Genomic DNA, 14,055 nt, shown 5'->3' with positions numbered 1-14,055 from the left:
AGAGTCTCAACACGTATACTCAACACATATAGTACCTCGTGGAGTAACTTCACAAACCATAAATGGTCCCTTTCTAGTACATTTAAGCTTCTCCTTCTCAATGTGGACCCCATACACAAGTACAAGATCTCCTACCTCAGTCTCCTTATCCTTGAGATTTTGGTAAAACCACTTCTTTCTTTGGTCCTTTTTTGTCAGCATGTTTTGAACTACAATTTGTCTTTTCTCTATAATTTGTTCTAAAATAAATAACCAGTCAGCCAAGTCATTACCATCAAGCTTTCTGCTTACAACTACCCTTAAGCTAGGGGTCATGAAATCAAGACATTCCTATCTCAAGTCCATACACCATCTGAAATGGTGTTCATCCAATTGCAGCTTTGTATGATGTGCAAATAGGCCCATAAAGCTTAGACTCCTAGCTAGTGCATCGAGCCTCAATATTCTTTATCAATATGGAAATAAGAACCTTGTTGGTGCTCTCTACTTGGCCATTTTCCTGTAGGTAATATGGCATTGACTTACGGCAGCACGGTGAGCGATCATGAATGTGTTAGTGAGATTTTTTATTACATTGAAATGCTTACCTTGATCACTCTCACTAGCTCAAATGGACATCTAAAGCAGGTAATGACGTTCTCATAGATACACTTAGGAGTCTCCATGGCTGCTTTTTGTTAAGCTCTTTCTTAAACCCATTTGGTTATATAATCTCTGGAAACAATGTTGAAGCGTGCTTAAGTGCCACGTGCAGTAGGACTAATAGGGCCAATGAAATATAAGAACCATTTTTCAAAAGTTTACTTGACTTTGATAGGATGCAGTGGCATCATGTCCTTCTTTTGTGGCTTTGCATAATGTTGGCACTCGTCACATCCCTTGACCAAATAGTGCATAATCTTTAAATGGCATAGGCCACCAATACCCCGATTGGAGTATTCTTCTTGTTATAACGTGGCATGTAAAGTTTCCACCACGAAATACCCCTTGGTGTGCTTGTTTAATCATGTATAAGCATTCATCCTCCCTCAAGAAGCGTCATAACATGTCATTCTCACCTCATCTATAAAAAGTTCTAGCAATAAATTGGTAAGGTGCACTCTCTTTTAGCAAATTTCTTGCTAAATCTTTCCTCAATTTCTTTTCTTCTGGTGGAAAACAATTAGCTAAAAAGTTAACAATTCTCTCACTCCATTCATGAATAGTCTCAACCTTGAATAGTGTAGCATTCGATAACTTGTCATCAACCCCAATTGGTGCTTTGCCATTGGGTATGCAAGAAATAATCTGCCAATGGGGCTGGCATGTTTCTCGCTAGGCCTCACAACCATTGTAGAATCGAACTAAAAAATAATCAATAACCACCTTATGATCCTTCTCATGGAGCATTGTTTGTTTACTAGATACAACAAGGCTTGATGATCAACATAGAAAATACATTTGTTAGCAAGAAGGTAATGCCAAAATTTCTTTACAGTATAAACCATTGATAACCCTTCTTGGTTAGTGGTGGTGTGATTGATTTTAGCTTCACCGAGTTGCCAACTTGCAAAACTAATATGATAGTCCAATTTGTGCTCCCCTAGCTATGCTAGGACACATCCAATTGCGAAATTAGAGGCATCAATGTGTACATGAAAGATGAGATCCCAGTTAGGTGTTTACAAGATTGGAGCACTGGACAAGGCTTCCTTCAGTGCATCATAAGCTTGTTGACACTCCTCAGTCCATTTAAATACAATCAATAGCTTGTACTAAGGACAAGCTATTTTTGCAGAAAAAAGAATAAACCGATGGTAGTAGCCAACATGGCCCATGAATCTTTGGTAGTTTTTTGGTGGGGGTAATTCCAAGATGACCTTGACTTTGATCTCATCAGTGGGGAAATCCAATTTTTGGACACTATATGCCCAAGAATAACTTTGTGTTTCACCCAAAATTGGCATTTATAAGGATTTAAGGATATGCAATAAAATTGACATCTTTCAAACACCCTTTCTAGGCATGCTAGGTGATCTTTACAAGACCAATGAATGCACAAATCATCCAATAAAGCTTTGGGAAACATTCTCAACAAGTCCTTAAAAGCACTATTCATAAGTCTTTCAAATGTGACTCGTAACGATTAGATCAAATGGTATAACTCTGTAAGCATATACACCATGCTTAGTGACAAAGGTTGTTTTGGCTTGGTCCTTAGGTGCGATCAAAATTTAATTATAGCTTGAGTATCCATCCAAAAAGATATAAGCCTCCTTGCTCGCAACTCGTTCAATCACATGTTCTGAATATGGCAAGGGATAGTGATCCTTGTGTGTGGCAACATTCACTTTCTTGTTGAGATCAACGCACACTCTACGTTTTCCATTCTTCTTGGACACAACCACAATGTGTGAGACCCATTCTGAGTGTTCAATCTCAAAGATGAATCCACACTCAATGATTTTATCGATCTCTTCCTTAACAATGCTTGCATATTTGGAATTCATTAGGTAGGGTTGCTATTGGATGGGTTTAGCTTCAAGTACCATGGATATGGTGTGTTGTACCACCTCTACAACAACTCCCTTCATATAGTGGTATATCCATGAAAAGCAATACCATTACTCCTTCAGGAGATCTACCAGTTTAGCCTCTTCGCGAGACTTATTTAAGTCCTTGGCTATGTAGTTAGGCTTAGGAGCGTCTCCTAGTTCAGCCAAGTCTACTTCCTTGACCTCTGCAGGCCCATCATAGACTCCTCAACTCTGATTTATGGGGTTATGTTCGGCATTATTAAACACTAGCTTGTGTTCCTCTATGGTGTATTAATTGTAATGCTCAATGCTGGATGCAAGTTAGGCTCATTTTTCAGCAACTTCAGCTACAATCTTATCCTCTCGATCGTTCCTTTTGTGCAAGTTCATGATTTTGTTTCCTTCTAGCTAAGGGACTCGATTTTGATTCATCAGAGACTTCTACCTTAGCTCTATCGATTGGGGTGGTGTATAGTACTTGACCTTTTGTAACTCCTCTTCTCAATCGTCTATAAAAATTTGATGTAAGTCAACTGCACCCATGTACTAGAGCCATTAAAGGCAATAGTTATTCTTTCTTGCAACCTTTTATGAAGACTCACTGCATAGCATTTACATCTCTGCCATCTTCAAAGATGCTCCTTGGCATCTTAACAAAAGTTGTCCCTTTCTTCATATTGGGAATCTGTAAACATAGTCGGTTTTCACCACTATTCGTGCTTCAGCTTATGTCATCCCATGTGGACTCAAGCTCACTATAACAATTCCCCTCAGTAGTATGAGAAGGTAGAGCACGAATCATTTGTAGGGGCATGACCTTAGGGAGCTCCTCCTCATCACCATCGGCGGAGGTGTAACCCATGTAGATCCTCTAGCTCTCTAGCTATCAATTGTAACCATCATATGTATCCAATTTAGATCATGTTTAGGCTCAATAGCTTGTTTTTTAGCATTTTTATAAGGTGGGTCCTTCCCTACATCGGTCTCTTCTCTGCAAAGCATAGGAGTATTGAAAAGGGTTTGAATGGATGATAGTATCAAATCTCTCATCGAATATCCACCACTAACCATTTGATGTACGTGACTAGCACCAGGTCTACTTTAAGGATTGAGTCATCAAATTGTAGGTAGACATGGTTTTTGGACCAATCATGGACCCTTTTATCTTCCCGCATAAATCCTCTCCCTAAGATCATTTTATAAGAATCGAGTTGCATGGGAAATTCCATCACAAATGAACATATGTCTCATCCGATGTTTCAACACCTTGATCTTAAGATTGTATAACATCCCCATTGGTTTCATAATAGTACCATTAACCATTTCTACCACACAATGTCTACTTGACTTCAAGCCAGGGTTCAAGCTAGGGTTCAGCCATTTTTCCCAACATTTTTTGGTGATTATACTGAGTTCCACACCACCATCGAGGACTCCCATTACTGTGATGCCCTTGGTAGCGGGCGACGGTGACTCTGTAATAGTAATGCGTTGGATTCATCACCTTCAAAATATTAACCCAATTTATTCAATGGAATTTTGACCATTGATTTGGTGTACTCATCCTCTACTTGGGTTCTTGTGAGTTTCTACAAATGGTGGTAGTCCTATGTTGAGTTCTCCATTTAAAAGAGCTTTCAATGCTCTGAAGAGTTTGAGATCTCCACACAAGTATGTAGTCATTGTCGTTTTTGTTTCAAAAGCCATGAACAATAAATATTAGGGATGTTCAAGGGAGTACCATCACCTCTCTACCATATGAGGGTGCCACCTCTTGAATGGGTTCACGATTCTCATACTCAAACATTCTCTTAAAGAGTTGAGAATCCATGCTTGGGACAAGTGTGTTCTCACTGACCTCAAGGATGACACTAGGTACATCCAAGGGTTTCTGGGTTACGATTGGCCTTAGGTTATTTGGATGCACAATGTCAAAGATGTTCACTTGTTTTGGTCTTGGTTCTAACTCCTCTCATGAGTATGTATGACCATATCCTTGAGCTCATAAAGCTGTTCCAATTATTTTACAGGGTTAGTATATGAACTAAGTTTCTCTTTTATTGGTTTCTTAGGGGCTTGAATACCTTTCTTTTTGGCCTCTTTAGTTTTTGTTTGAGTGTCTCTAGCTTGCTCAGAACGAGCATGTGTGTCCACCACTGAATCTAAATCCTCATGAATATCATTCATGTAGATTGGTTCGTCAGCAGGTGTTTCCAAGTTCACTTGTTTTATTTTCTTCGTTCTCCCGCCTTTTATATAGATTTCTTTATTCTATGACCCCTCTTATTTTTGGATCCTCATACTGAAGTAGCTTTGTTTTCTACTTTCTTTTCCACAACATGTGTGTTTTGAGCCATGAGCCTCATTATTCCATTTAGAGAGAGGTTACGATTTCTCAAATTTCATCTCTAAGTTTGTCCACCCACTCCAATCATGTTGAGAGGTGTGATGGTAGGACCATTCTGTTGATTTACAACCACCACTTTCATTGGGCAATATTTGATCCAATGATCTCTGCCACAATGATTACAAGTTGCAGGTATCATGATGGAAGATGCAACTTTAGTTTCTAATGGGACACTTAGAGACTCGGTGTGGTCCCTTACAATGATAGCAATGAAGAGGCATTCTCTTGAGAGTAGAGTTGATGTCTCGACCTCTTCCTACTTGCAACTAGCTAGTATACTGGTTTGACTTCACCTCTTGCATTTGACTATATGGTAGTCAAGAAAAAGCTACATGGAGTCCAGTGACATGTGAGGAACTGTCCAAGTCAATCTCATAGTCTAAACACTCAAAAGCTTTCTCGAAACCTATTTAATTCAATGGTGTGATCCTAGAGGGTGGAATTTAAGGTTCCAAAATTGGTGGAGGTAATGACACATTCTATGCATTGTAAATCTCACTTGCTAGGTTGTTGTGTCGTTTGATCAGCATTGGTTGATGTTCCTGTAGAGCATTATGGCTTGTGGTGGCTAAAGCCAACTATTGAGGTCTACAAGCATTAGAAAGGGTTTGTATGCAACATTGTGAAGCCTTATGACCATAACATCCACAAAAAGTACAATTACCATTATAGTGTGCCCTTAGGACTAGACAATCACTGATCGAATGTCCTTGTTGGAAGATTGAGCACCATTGAAGCTCTCTCCTTGGGTACATATGTACGTTTTCTGGGGCTCTATTGGCCTTCATTCCCTCTTGGAGTGCCTTCATGAAATATGTGAAATTCATCTCCGCTAAAGTTTTGCCTTTAGCAAAGGGGTTTAGATGTAGAAGTGTTATGTCCCATAACTGCGGAAGTAATAGATTTAGAATCCAATTCTTTAGCTCCTTTGACCATTAGACTATCTTCTAATTGGATGGCATTTGTTGTGACTTCATCCCATGTAGTGATCCCTTTTTAAGCCATTATAGATCATTTCATGGTTACGAACATGGATGAATCTATCCAAAAATTGATTACTCTAATAGCGTCCATGTGGAAGGCAATGAGAGTTCAAATGCTTGAGATGGCTAATGAAATATCTTACCGACTCCTCTTCTTCCCTCTCAGCTTTATGTAGATGTGAAGCTAAACCCCATAAGACTCCTTTACACACAAATTTCTTCAAGAACAATCTCCTAAGAGTGATGAAGTTCAAGCGTTCATGGACCTTGAGAGTTCAATACCAATCCCAGTTTTACCGAGCTAATGTTAGACTAAAGGTACTAGTCTTGGAAACCTCATTTTGTTCTCCTAGAGCCTCCTCACACACTTAAATCAAATACTTCCAAATGTCTCCTAGGATCACTGTGTCCAATGAATTTACGAGTTAGCTTGGCTATCTAGGTAGCCTTTCCATTTCTATGTTGATCACAATCTCTCACAATAGGCACTATGCCGCTCTGCATGCTACCACTCTTCCTAAGGCATGTGAAAAAGCAACTGGGTCTATGGGTAAAGCTGGTGCTAGCATAACATGAGCATTGATAGGAGTAGGTGGAGGTGCAACATGTGGCACTACATGAAGATGCATTGGTGTAAACCCTGGTGGGGGTAGATGTGCTACATAAGATATGTGTCGTATTGGCACCCCAATAGGTGCTTTAGTCATGTGGCCATTAGGCGTAGTCGATCGCACAATACACACTCACTCTAGGGAAGGGATGTTTCATGGGTGTAGTAGAATGAGATGTGACCCTCTAGGAATGGTAATACTAGATATGTTAGGCATAGGGGCTCCATGTGTGAAGTGGTATTGGTTACCATGGTGGTAACCATGGGCATGTGGCTTAAAGGTTATTTTGCAACAGTCATAGGTGCCATAGTTGGTGGTGTGGTGCTTGTCACTAGATGAGGCAATATACTAGTATTGTCTTGGGTGGGGGAAGTTCTAGGATCTAATAAGGTGAAGCTCATGCTAGTATGCTCTGGAGTCCCTGTAGCATGGCCTTGTTGGTTAGAAGATGTGGGTTGGCATGGTATAGCCGGGTGATGCTATAAAAGTAGGAGCCACTAGGCTCATAGGAGGTGTTACCATTTTGCTCATTGTGGGTATTCTTTCTTTGGATGTCCCGGCTTGCACCATAGATCTGTGGATCCTTTCATGTTCAATGACCCTATGTATGTAATCACAGAAATACCTTGCAATTGTTCCTCCTCTATTGCGGCCCCAGATATTGATTGGACAATCCCTTCCCAACTAACACCATAAGCCTAGCTGGCAAAATCCACAGGAGTCTATGATGATGCATCATACTCCCAATCATTTTTGAGAAGATATTGATTAATAATCAAGTTGTAAGCCTAGCTCTTTCCTCCAGGTAGAGGCAATTTTATTGCTTATGTTGAGACTGTACTTGCGTAGTTCTACCTTGGGACTCGTTTTGGAAGTACCCGACTGTTTGGGCTACTAATCGTGTTGTTGTGCCAATTGTAAAATTTCTTTATCCTTTGCTCTAGTAGCCTACACTTCTAATGTCCTATCATCAAGTATAAGTACTTATGCAGGGGGTGGTTCCATGGTCACAAGTGTAGAAAGAGTGGTATGGAGGGGTAATGATGAGAGTACAAGAAATGTCTCTCTGGAGTTTACCTAAAAACTTCTTCATCATATGATCTATATGTAGTAATATTTGGTTTAGAGGTAGCGGTTGAGGCCGAACCTCTGAGGTAGCTAGTTACGCTGTCAAATAGACTGGTAGCTGGTGAGAGGCCTGTTTAGGGTTCTCACTTCTTGGGAATGGGAATCCTTACAGTGACTCAAATCTGATGAAGTATCACTGGCTGCTGGTGCAAGTCCTTGTACAATGTTGAATTGGGTTCCGACCAAAAGTCCTAAGCATAGTGTAGGTTGGTATATGCGCCTAGCTCGATAGATGTGCTATCGTCTAAATAGGCTTCTAATACATGCCCAGATCATAGATGCATGTGCATATAGGGTGTGGGAAGGTCGTGCAAATACCTTGGATAAAAACATTTTTTTATTTTTTATTTTTTTAAAGTATTTTTTTGATTTTTTTTTGGAATATCGAAAGTTTTTTCAAAACACATTTCTAGTGTTTCTTAACCTCTCCGGCCCAAAAAATAGTATACTTTTGTTGGGTCAGTCAAACGGTACGGGTGCTGGCTCCCATTCTTAAGGAAGCACCTTAACTATGTAAAAATGTAAAATTTTGGGGTGTCACACAAGTTGCGTCAACACGATCATAATAGCCTAAAATATATATTAGCTAAGTTTGTGCGTGTGCTTTTCAAAAAAATTATAAACTCATTTTGTTAACCCTCGAACCTTTTCTTTTCCTTTTTTTCTTTTTCTTTTTCTTTTTTTTCTTTTTTTCTTTTTATTTTTTAGTTTTTATGTTTTTCGGTTTACTTTTTAGAGTTTCAGTTTTTTGTTTTACGGAAAAGGGGTTTTCCTAGAATCTTCGACTTGGGACTAGCATAAAAGCCTACATGCATTAAATGCGGACAACCACTTAAAACAGAGTTTTGTACTTTTTTGGCTAGTGGCCTAAAAGCTTGCACGCATTAAATGCGGCCAGCCAATCAAGATGTCTCAAATTAAAGAGGGGATTAAGCATAATTACCTCACGTTAATTACACTAATGCAAAAATGCAAAATGTGTAGAAAACACAAATTTCTATGTGTTGCAAATCCTCCCCTAATTTCTAATTTTGTCTCGATTTCTCCACATAAGGAGTCGAAATTGGATAAATACTATGCTAGGAAACCGATTTTGTGGTATATTTAACCCAATTCTTTCAATTTCATATTCAATTGACTTTTTCTTTTCGAAATAAAAAAAACAAGAAATGTAGAAAACCAAAAATTGAATTCATAGAGTTAATCTAAATGCACAAATCATAGAACTCGCTGAAATTGAGGAAGATGATGAAATTATAAAACATGTAGAAATTAAAAAAATTGTAGATTTAAAAAACAATGCCAACAATGCCACAAAATGGACAGATTTTTAGAAATTCATTTCTACCATTCTTGAAAAAATATAAATATAAAAAAAATCAATCGTACACACACACGCATTCAAAATGTATTGTGACTATGCGGTGGGGCTATTTCCTAGTAGAGGCGCTACTTATGGAAAGCCCTTGTACCATAAAAAGAGTGCAAGATTAAACCAAGGTCATGGGGCTTTGCCCAACCACACTCGAGAGCATAAAATAACTCAACCAAGAAGCTAATATTCCATAACCTAGCTCTCACAATTGCATGGGCAAGATGTGTCACTCACCTTGTGCTGAATACTTGCGCTCAGATTCTCGTAGGAGATGATGTTGCCATGCAGCCACACTCCAAGGGAAGCTTGACCCTCCTCTCACTCAATCTCTCTCTCTCTCTCTCTCTTTCACATACGCAATGAGGATATAATAGCTCTAATTGAACTAGGCAAGAAACACACACACAAGAGAGCAAGAGAGTAGAGGAGGAAAGCACTCTATCAGTTACATAAGAGAATGAATGGTGAGAATACAAATTGACTTATCTTGGTCCCCCGCCCTTCACACCTTGACCTGCCATACTTAAAATATAGGTCCATGGCTTTCCAAGGCCGCCTAGGCTTGTGCAAACATTTAATCTAAGCATGCAATCTCCATAATTAATCCCGTGGTGCGCCTTTCATAGACTAGCAACGACGATCCCACACATAAAATATACAATATACAATATTTAATGTCAACGGCCAAATGAAGTGACGATTGCCAATGGATGGTATTGACACTGAAGAAGTATCCAATGAGAGGTTAACACCACTAACATTACAGCTAGCTAGTTGTTGTGCTCTCCACTCTCTTTTTCATTCATGAGCTATCCTCTTTCTCTCATCTTCTTAAGCCTCATGAGCGAGATTCTTATTAGATTTATATCTCGACTTTGTGAGCCCATTCTCTCTAAAATGCTATGAATACTAGAAAATAGGATATGATTGAAGGAAATGAAGATAGAAGTGAGTGCATTTGTAGGAAACAATACTCTCTTATCTTACATTGTATGGATAAGAAAGGATATGATTAAATGAAATGAGGATATAAGTGTATGCATTTGTAGAAAACAACATTCTCTTATCTTACACATTGTATTGGATATTCTAATTCATAAGATAAGACTTTCCTTATTCAATTGGATGATTATAGATTGAAAAATATTTTTTAATTAAATATACATGCTACCTTGGTTATACTTCAAAAATGGAGAGGAATTTGATGTAATATATATTTCTCAAAAATAAAATAATATTTAAAAATAAATAAAGTCTTTTTAAAAGAAAAAGATAAAATATATTTCTTTTAACTATAAAATAATATATTATTCAATTTGCCTATGTTATTTATTTTTTAAAAATATTTTTTTAAAATTAATAAATAATTTCAAAAGTGTACCTTTAAATTATATATTTATATTACATAAAATAATAAATACAAAATTTAAAAATAATATTTAATTCATGTATATTTTATTTAAAAAATAGATTTTATAACATTATTTTATATACATATGCATGGATTATATATAAATTAAATATATATATTTCACATGTATGTGAAATTATGAATGAATGTACCCATGCATGGGGTGATGTGACATGAAAACTCGAGTTCATAACATGGCATGTGATATTGCTCACGTGGAATACATGTGTGTGACATGTGGCACCATCTCAAGATGATGTGATATATCCATGATGGATGTTTTGATGACATGGACTAATGATGTGGTAATGTCAATAAGGTGGGAGCTCTCCCTACTTGATGATGTGTTAATGCATGTGACATGGCATCTGGAGATGGCATGCCATGTCATCAATAATGTGGTGGCATGCCATATCATTAATGATGAGGTGGCATGCCATGTCATCATTGATGAGGTGGCACATTGAGATGGGACATTGCTTGCTACATTACCTAACCTAGATTACCAAGTCTAGCTAGGTTGGATTTAGGCTTGGAAGGGAAGAAACTACTAAAATAGAGCCATTTTCACATAAAATGGATGAAAATAGATTGAAATTAATTCTTCATAGACTCACCATGATTATGACTACTTTCTCACATAAAATTATTATATAATCACATAAAAATAAAATTTTATAATTAAATTACTAATTATGTTCAACATCTTCAAGACTTTGAAGTAAATTTCTAATACAGATCTTGAAAAATCTAACCATTAAAAATGAAATTTGAGCATTTGGCCATGTTGTTCTCATAATTACCTATCCTTGGGCCATTTGATCAAGATAAAATATATAAATTTGGTTATAAAGATATGTTGTATAAAAAATACTCCTGTTGTATACCTTAAAAATCTATAATAATTAATTTACAAAAATTACATGCAAAAAATTTCTCAAAAAATCAAGTTAAGATCATTATTACATACCTCTCTTGCATGCAAAGTGGGGATGGAATGGGAGTTAAAACAAGGAAGTTATTAACAATTTATGATCATGTTGTCTACCTTTTTAAATTCGGAATATGCTATGTACACTATATTTGTGACATAGGAAATTTGGTGTTTAAAATTTTTAATTTTCAATCGAACCATATATTTAAGTGCATGTCTAATGATGTGATATTTCATTAGAAGAGCTCAATGTCAAATTCTTTTGCCAAGAGGGTGAGATTATCCAATTTCAGTGGAAAAATGATTGTTTTTTGCTACAAAAAATCTTCAAAGGTGAACCAAAGTGAGGACCCTTATTGTACAACCACCCCTATGTTTTAGACCCTACGTTGATGTATATGGCATAGATCAATTATTATATTCTATCTCTCTTTGATATTGTATGATAATCCTTGTCATTATGCTAAATATCGATAATGGTTGGACCTATTCTTGAATTGTCTCAACTACTTTTCATTGTTTTTAAATTTCTATGGATTCAAAAATATTAAAAATTTATGAACTTCACATATCATAAATCAAGTATGCTAGTCCATGTTGAATCCCATGTGTCCTTCACGTGAACATGATAACAAAGTCTATATATAATTCATCAATTATGTAAGTACACACACATTGATACACCAAGAAGCCCATGTGTACTTGATGTGAACACAATAACAAGTTGCATATACAATTTGTCAATACAAAAGTACTGAGAAAAGGGAGAGAGAGAGAGAGAGAGAGAGAGAGAGAGAGAGAGAGAGAGAGAGAGAGAGAGAGAGAGAGAGAGAGAGAGAGAGAGAGAAAAATGAATTGAGGTGTCAGAAGAGCAACAATGTTGCTTTCATTGCTTAACAATGTTCATGGTTGCTAAGGGATTAAAATAAGTATCGAATCATTAGTACATGGTCTATATGTAGTGAATGTACTTAACACATTAAAAACACATCACATATGATGCACTCATATGCATCTTTATCTTTAAGTTGGTTCTTGTACTAGTTTCAGGCATTAAATGAGCATTAGAAAAAGTCATATAATGTGCTTTAAAGTTTGTGTAGTATAGCAACTGATGTTAATAGCTATTTTGTGGCAATATATTATTGGCTTCTCTTCATGCTAGGAGTAATATGCAAAACTCCAACGGACAATACATATGCGAGATATGGAGCCAAAAAGGGTTTCATAAAAAGTAAAAGGGCTTCATAAGAAGTAAATTACTTGGTCACATTTTTGAAGTAATTATAATGACTTTTTATCTCCTCTTTTCTCACCCATCTAATCTATTTAAGGCACGAAGATAACATTTACACCAAAGAAAAGAGCCGCCTAATTAGCAAGTTGCAACGACAGCTGGTGGCCGGTGAATTCTGCCTGGAGTCTGAACACAACGCTTGTGTTTCATCACAGATGACGTCGTTCTTGGCTGCTGGTCAAGCCACGGCACGGAGAAACGGCCGACAACAACGCAACGGGCGGACGGGAAAGCACGTTTTTGACCCTTTTGAACGTAATTAACTTATAATTTCTTTTTTGGAAAGACGGAAAAAGACTACATGAAGCTGATGATTATGGGAAAACACCGTAAGTTTTGATTTGCAACGGATGATTACCGCAGGGCTGCACGTCAAAAAGCAACCCTAGCCGACGTACATAAGCTTGTGCAAAGCAGGCAGCAAAGATGCTACCTGAAGCAGGAGTTTAGGACTGTAAATCATGGTAGAAAACCCTCCTCCACGCGATATATCGCCTACTGAAGGTCGCAAGCAGTTCAAGGGGGTGCGGATGAGGTCGTGGGGGAAGTGGGTTTCGGAGATCCGCCTGCCCAACACAAGGGCCAGATTGTGGCTGGGTTCCTATGCCACCGCCGAGCAGGCGGCACGTGCTTACGATGTGGCGGTGACCTGCCTGCGTGGCCCCTCTGCGTCGTTAAACTTCCCCGACACCCCTCCTGCATACGCCCGTGATCGCAGCCTCCCGCACCATCGGATCCAGGAACTCGCCGCCGCCGCGGCCGGCGCGGCTACCTCAGCCGACCCTTCCTCTCCCGGCTCTATTTCGGAAGGAGAAGCTGACGGAAACTGCTACCTGGAGCCGCTCACGGTCGACATCCAAGCGGGGCAGATTGCAGATTGCCCTTTCATGCAAGCCAGTGAATTAGACTACGACATTCCTGCGGCGCCCTCTCTAGCTCAGCACCTGTCGGAAAGTTCCGTTTTCTCGCCACAATACTCAGGAGCGCCCAACACGTTCGACGATGTCACGTGGGATAATATAACACCCTTCTCGAACGAGCGGCTGCCCGGGTCCTCTGAATGGGCGGTCACTGTGTGCGATCCCATCGTACCCCTCGACGAAGACAACTACACCACATTTTCGGAGCCTTCCTTGTGGAGTTTCTGTGCATGAAAATACTATCTCCATGAAAGTTCTCTCTCTATCACCGAGCACTATATGTAATGACCTCTCTATCACCGAGCGCTATATGTAAGTTCTAGCGCAATGTAATTTGGCAGTGAATATCAGACCAGGGTTTTCTACTCAACGAGCAGTAAATTCTTCTCAACGAACTAATTATTGTGCGCACGTATCTCCTCACTTCGCTGAGCTTTTGCGCATTCACTAAATAGCAAATCTCAAAGAGAACG

At 38.5% G+C, this 14,055-nt stretch overlaps 1 protein-coding gene across 1 annotated transcript; it reads left to right on the top strand.

The window, feature by feature from the left end:
• Nucleotides 1-13,123: 13,123 nt before the first annotated feature.
• LOC147637538 (ethylene-responsive transcription factor ERF037-like) lies at nt 13,124-13,816 on the top strand. Its single transcript, XM_086798989.1, has one exon. The coding sequence runs from the start codon at nt 13,124-13,126 to the stop codon at nt 13,814-13,816; it is 693 nt and encodes a 230-aa protein (XP_086655115.1).
• Nucleotides 13,817-14,055: the final 239 nt, after the last annotated feature.

Source organism: Cibotium barometz, chromosome 6, assembly GCF_041138505.1.
Source record: "Cibotium barometz isolate CiBa-2024 chromosome 6, ASM4113850v1, whole genome shotgun sequence".
In the NCBI taxonomy this organism is placed as follows: Eukaryota; Viridiplantae; Streptophyta; class Polypodiopsida; order Cyatheales; family Cibotiaceae; genus Cibotium; species Cibotium barometz.
This window is presented reverse-complemented; position numbering and strand designations above follow the sequence as displayed.

Coding starts and splice junctions, on each gene's coding strand:
- LOC147637538 (XM_086798989.1), top strand. CDS start 13,124: ATGGTAGAAAACCCTCCTCCACGCGATATATCGCCTACTGAAGGTCGC.